Source organism: Pholis gunnellus (genome assembly GCF_910591455.1).
Source record: "Pholis gunnellus genome assembly, chromosome: 15".
In the NCBI taxonomy this organism is placed as follows: Eukaryota; Metazoa; Chordata; class Actinopteri; order Perciformes; family Pholidae; genus Pholis; species Pholis gunnellus.
Window position 1 is genome coordinate 13,991,570 of NC_136542.1, and position 6,414 is coordinate 13,997,983.

The 6,414-nt window shown below is 45.6% G+C and overlaps 1 protein-coding gene across 1 annotated transcript in view; it reads right to left on the reverse strand.

Annotated features, from left to right (window-relative positions):
* Window positions 1-6,154, reverse strand: part of dnajc17 (DnaJ (Hsp40) homolog, subfamily C, member 17) — a 30,490-nt gene extending 24,336 nt beyond the window's left edge. The window contains exons 1-2 of the mRNA XM_079174401.1: window positions 5,969-6,154; window positions 846-915 (exon numbers count right to left, since the gene is read on the reverse strand). Of these exons, the coding sequence (XP_079030527.1) occupies window positions 846-915; window positions 5,969-6,049 (151 nt within the window). The 5' untranslated portion in view covers window positions 6,050-6,154. The remainder of the gene's footprint in view (window positions 1-845; window positions 916-5,968) is intronic.
* Between the last annotated feature and the right edge of the window lie 260 nt (window positions 6,155-6,414).

The following is a 6,414-nucleotide window of genomic DNA, read 5'->3' on the forward strand; positions in this document are numbered from 1 at the left end:
AACATGGGGGGGTTGAGGAAAGTGAGGAAATATTATTGGTGGTGGGGGTGGTGGTGGGGGGGGTCTTCAGTCAGTGAGGAATCATGACCCCCCAGTCACCTCTTACATGAGTACAACCTTCCCCCGAGGAGCAGCAAATCCCAAGACTTGCTCGGCTCTCGTGCGATAGAGACGGAGTCTGTCCATGTGTGGGTTCAAGTGTTGAGGCCCTCCAAACCACTTCTTTTCCATTTCAGGGAAACCGACCCCCTGCCTCTGCATTATCCCTCTCAACCCACCAAACCAATTTCCCAGTTTTTTTTTCTCTTGACATAATCAGAAATTGAACTATCCAGAAACCACATAAACCTCACTTGAAAACACGCCTCATGACCAGTCCTTTGTCCAAGGTGCCTTTTCTTTTTCTTTTTTTTTACCCTCCCGACAAAAAAGAAAAGCTACATTGGGATTTCCTGCTCTAATTGTTGACATGCTGGTTGGCGACAGGCCGCAGAAGGACTCGAGCCAAAGAGGAATGGAGTGTGGAAAGGCTGGTGGTGGTGGTGGTGGTGTTTGGCTGGTCCCGTCTGGCTAGAAAGCCGGCAGCAGAGACGGCCGCTGGTTAGACGTCCTACAAAGTTCTGTGGCTGGGCCGTCTGGCAGGGTACGACTTGCAGAGAGCGCTTACTCGAGAGCATTCATTTTCTGGTTTTGGAGCACGATGGCCGCTCAAGTCAGACGATTAACGCCAATTCTTCAGAAAAACAACGCAGAGATTGCATAAGCAAATAACACATCTGGGAGACTGACAAGAGGTCAGTGGCTCAGAATGGAGAGACGGTGAACACACCAACGCGCTCACTCACCTGCTTTTGGGTCGTCTGGGTTCTTGTCCGGATGGCACGTCAAGGCTTTCTGTCGATAAGCTTTCTTGATCTAGGAGAACAACAGAAGAACCCCCAGAGTTATGTAGAGTGGAAAACGTTGATTAGGACCCAAAGACAACGAATCATCCACTCAAGCACAGATCTTGGCAACGTGAAATTTAAAATTCTTACTCTCGGTAGCAATTATCTTTATCCTGTCGTCCTTGGCCCAGAAAACCAAAGTCTGAATAAAGAAATGATGGCACAAATGGTAACGGTCTGACATGAAAGCACTGGGGGTGAAATGTGGTCTGCATTTACATTTTGTTTTAAAACCCAGATTGTATTGTGTGGATCAAATCAACACCTGAGCTGATCCTCTGCTTCGTGTCTGTCTGACATGTTGTTAATGGACTCTAACCACCTCGGCACAAACTCCACAGTGAATTACCCGCAAGCTATTCTCAGGCCCGCTGCCAGGGAGCAAGATGAATGCGACCCGGGTTGCAGCCTACTATTAGTCCACCTTTAATTCAAACTTTAAAAAATGTTACAATAACATGCACAAACAGAGTGCCATTGTCTATAACACATCGGAGAAGGCTGCCATTAATATCTTAGGCAGGCAGCCAAAACTGGGTTTTTTTCCGGGGGGGTTCAGAGAACCGACGTGGAAAAAACTAAACAATACTTCGGAGTATTGTAATGTCATATGAGGTTTTGGTTATAGCTGATTTTTTTTAACTCCAGGTCACTGCTTGGAATGTTAACCATTCATTGGTCCTTCTAGGGACCGGTTAATGACAAGGTGGTTTTCATTAGATCTCTGCTCCTCTGGAGAAAGAAGGGAAGCGGGGGAAACTTTCCGTGGAGAACCAGAGGGGGCTGAAGCCTCAAAAATAAAAAAGCGCACGCTCATATGCGTTGCATGCTAAAGGATTTGGCACACACACACACACATCCCCCCCCCCCCAAATATCCGAGCTCAGACACACCGACGTAATCTTTCTCACCGGTCTTAATCAGTCATGCCCGCTCTTCTGCACGCTCTCACATTTTTAGTCTCCGAGACGGTCGGCTCCGGCACATTGGGCTGAACGCCTGTTGTCCACGGTACCAGAGCTGAGACACCCAGCCTACAGTGAACCCTCTGGAGCCGACCATGGCTCAGATAGCTCCGAAATGTCACAAGTCCTTTCTTCTCTCTCTCTTGCTCAACATCGGGTTATTTTTCTGATAGTTCCAGTAAATGAGAACCTGGTTCATTGAGAGGGCTTTGAGGGACTAGAAATCCTTTTTAGATTTGTAGTCATGCGGCTTGGCGCACGGAGCCTTCCTACGGATCGAAACTGACACATGGGGCTGTGGACCGGAGCCAAACACGTAGAGTATATGCTTACTGTTGGCCTCCGAGCACTTCCCCTTTTTAGCCTCCGTGTCTCCTTCTCCCTTTTTCTTTTCTCTGTGCTCTCCATCACACTCTCAGGGCTTTGTCCAAATTTCTCCAAAAAGACTTTTTGGTGAGGTCGGTACAAGAAAGGAAACGAAAACTCAAGCTCAAGTTCTAAGGTATCGTCAACCATTGGTCTGTACCAGTGTGTTAAACTGTTTTAATTCTATGTACATTTCTTTGCTGACCATTTCCTAAAGAGTTCAGGGAGGATTTTCTTTCACGAACACTTCAAAATGTTCAATTACAATAAAATCCACCACAGTGAACAAGCCTGCATTATTTCTTACAGTCCTTTAAGTGCTATAACGCCGTGTCCTGGGTTCACACCCGCTCTACTTCTCATGCTCATCGTCACCTGAAGCCGGCTGATAAGATAAACACATCTCCACATCTGCTGGAGACACAGCAGATGTTTGACTTTGTCGGGACCAAAACGTCTGGCCGACAAGTACGACCTGTCATCATTGATGCTGTTCTGGTGGAGAGCGGCTATGCTGCATGTCATCACCTCTGTCTCACCGAGTTCAGCTCAGTTAAGGATCTAGTTGACATGTACTTTTCTATATTCCAGTTAATTATCCAACCTCCCTTTCCCTCCCCCTCCTCCTCCTCTCTTTTCTGTTTCGCTCCCTCTAGCATCCTTCACGACGTCTTGTCTCCGCTGCGCCTCCAGTGCCGTTTTGTTAAATAATACATGATTACTCCCATCGATGCCGTAACACGCAAGCCTTAATTGATGCTGGAAGACCCTGAAGCCCTTTGGTCCTACAAACTATAGAAGCCGAAGCGGGCCAACTTCTGAAGAGGTTAGCACATGTGCTGGATAAGAGCGCTCAGATTGAGTGGCATCTTCCTACAAGGACTAGTCAATTACTGTCGTTATTATCTTTGTGCAGTTCACCGTGAGCTTTTCGGGACCGTGTAAAGGGAAAACCACAGGAACCCAGATGCTGTCCATTGCCCCCTAATATGAGCAGACATGTTAGTATTTGATTCTGTTGTGACATCTATCTTTTTTTATATTCAAATTATTTAAGATTGTCACATGCCTTTGCAGAAATGTCAACTATTTCCCACGCTTTAGTTTGCAGGAGGAGCCAAGAAACCGAGGACAGAGTGATCACACAGCAGCACAGCAGCAGGCCTACAGTAGCCTGACGGTTAGTGCCCGGTGAAAAACAGACTCTCTGTACCCGCTTGATCCCCGCATGCACACATCTTGTCCTCATTACACCAATCTTTGGTGGCAATTATAGCTGACAAACTAGTCCTAGTGCAGCCTCAGCGCAGCCCCCTCGTCTGTGTGGCTGATGAGCTGCCTGACCTGCCACGGGCCCATCCTCCCTAATTACAAACGCTGCGCTATTTACAGGGACGCTATCAGCTGGAGGAAAATAATAAGAGGTGCAGCTGAGGGAAACGGAAGAGGGGGAACCAGAGACGGGGCAGAGATGATGTGACCACAAGTAATAAGAAAATGACGTAATGAAGAGAAACAGTGAGACTCTGTGATGGACTTTCCACGTGTTGGTGAACCTGACGAAACAAACTAAAAGTTCATCTTCACATCTTGATTCAAGACTAGATCACCATGTGCTGTCGTTCTAATGATTTCAACCACATTGCAACTGAAAACTAACACATTTGTGATTCTGGTTTTTGTTTACATCATATGTGAAATAGGTTTGTCTGGTATGTAATATCTGTAAGAACTGTGGAACACAGATCAATGCATTAAATCAAACCGTATACGCTGCAACACATCAGGTACACTACAATGCAAGTATAGCTGAATAAACCACAACACATTTTGTGTGGTCTTGACCGCTACCATCGTCTCATCAAGCAATCTGTGGTAGGTACACACACTTAGCAGTTATTACCCAAGTCCTGCTGATACGCATGAGAATGACTCTTTAACTGCTGGATAGCCTTCAGCGTCAGCTTCCCGCCGCACGGGGATAGAGCAGAACCCCCCCCCCGGTCATCCGTAGTCATTAAATCAGAGACTCCGACATGCCGGTTCCTCCAGCATGTATCAGCCAGCCACGCCCATAAGAAGGTCAGGAGCAGTGATAAGAGGAAAAGGATTGCTAAATAGAACCAGGAGGAGATGCAGAGCGTAAATCTCCTACGTCAAGACAGTGTTTTACAAGCTGTGGCAGAGCCCACATAAACAGGCTGTGGGATGCGCTTCTTCCCCTCAACAACATGCCCGATAGTGGTGGAGCAGCAGCGGGTAAAATAACTGGGATAAGTAGCCCATCTGATGACATCTGTCTTTACACACTTGATTGATTTTTGACTCTGTGCACTGCGCGCACACACACACACACACACACACACACACTCTTTCTCTCTCTCTCGCTATCGCTCTCGACCATCACCAGACCTCACAGAACCAGCCTTCTGCATTTTGGAGCCTCAGTTCTACCCAAGCCATAACCGCTAACTTCCTCCAGGATAATCCTCCGGGGAGGACAGGACTTTGAAATCCAATTAAGAAATTACATTCGTCCCTCATTCTGGGCCGCAATTTTAATTTCCCATTGGGCTTGTGGATTCTAGATGCTGGAAACTGTGATGAAAGGGGGTCGGGGGGGGGGGGGGGGGGGGGATTCAGAACATTATGGTAAACCACTCTGGACTGGGGAATGAAACACAGAGGAGTCGATTCAAAATCCATGCAGGCACTAAATGTCATTCAGGCTAAATTCTGCTTGTACTGTGCAGAGGTGAGCAGACCTGGGTTGTAGAGAAGGCCTCATATGTTTGTGATCAGACATGTTGGTTTAGTTTTAGATAAAGAACATACATTGACTTGGCAGACTACAAACCAAAAATGAATTTAGCATCCATGCATCCATGCATCCATTTATTAAGAGCTGACATAATTAGTCTATTAATCGATCGGTTGATCAAAGGGAAAATAATTGTCAACCGTTGTGATATTTAAAGATAAATGCCATACACTCCATATTTCTCATAATTTGCTGCTTTTCTCTGTTTAACAGTATTGTAAGTTGAATATCTTCGGGGTTCTGGACTATGGGTCATCCAAAACAAGCAATTTGGCGACGTATCCTTTACATGTGCAACAATTGTGACAGGCATCTTTTACTTAATTTAACATTTAATTAACCAATCAATTATTTATTTATTCGGAAAAATAACTGGCAGGGTACTTGATCAAAAGTGATTGCAGCACTAGAATTTAAGGCAAAGACTAAACTGATGCAACACCGCCACCATGTGGCCTTTTCGTGCATCACATCTGTGTCATTCAGTCATTCAGTCATTAGCCGGTGTTTATGTCTTTTTCTACATGTGTCTCATTCACTGGACCTAGAAATTCAGTCCTCGTTTTGCTTACTTGGCATTTCTGTTCACAGAAAGAAAATACCCATCTAGTTAATATGCACGAACACACACACACACACAAACACACACTCACACTGCTTTAAGCTCCATGGTAGCAAGCTAATATAGCCTCCAAACATGCCACACAGTCTCTCCTGCTGCAAACACAACTGCTGTGACATTCAACGTTCACTTAGCAGACAGTCCGGTAAGCTGTCTACTAAAATAACGTCCTCCAGTCTGTAATGCGCCTGTAAAATAGCGACTTTATATCTAGCTAACTAGCTTAACAGCTAGCTTATTTACACACCTCTTTCGATGTAGCAGTGATTTCAATGCCGAGTAAACCATACAGATCCATCTTCAGGATATCCTTGGCCTTTCCAGACATGTCTGCAAACAACGGGCAACGATACCAACACAGAAAAATAAGAAATGTCAACGTTTGGCGAATGCAGCTGTTTGTTGTTATTCCCCGGGTCCAGGCAGCATGTGTTTTACGTCTTCGACCTTTCAACTAGAGCGCGCACTGCAACCAGGGAAATGTAGTTTTTGCTCCGTTGTTCTGCTCTTCTTTTGGGTAAATGCAGAAACAACCTGGACATGTTTACCACATCTTGTACATCGAGAAGTAGGTTTTATCAGTCCTAATAGTGTTAACATTGTTGTTGTGTCTCGTGGGCTGAATCCTACTTTCACTGCACAGTTACTTTAGACTTCAAATGTATTCCAGCTGTGAAATGGTTTTACAGCATG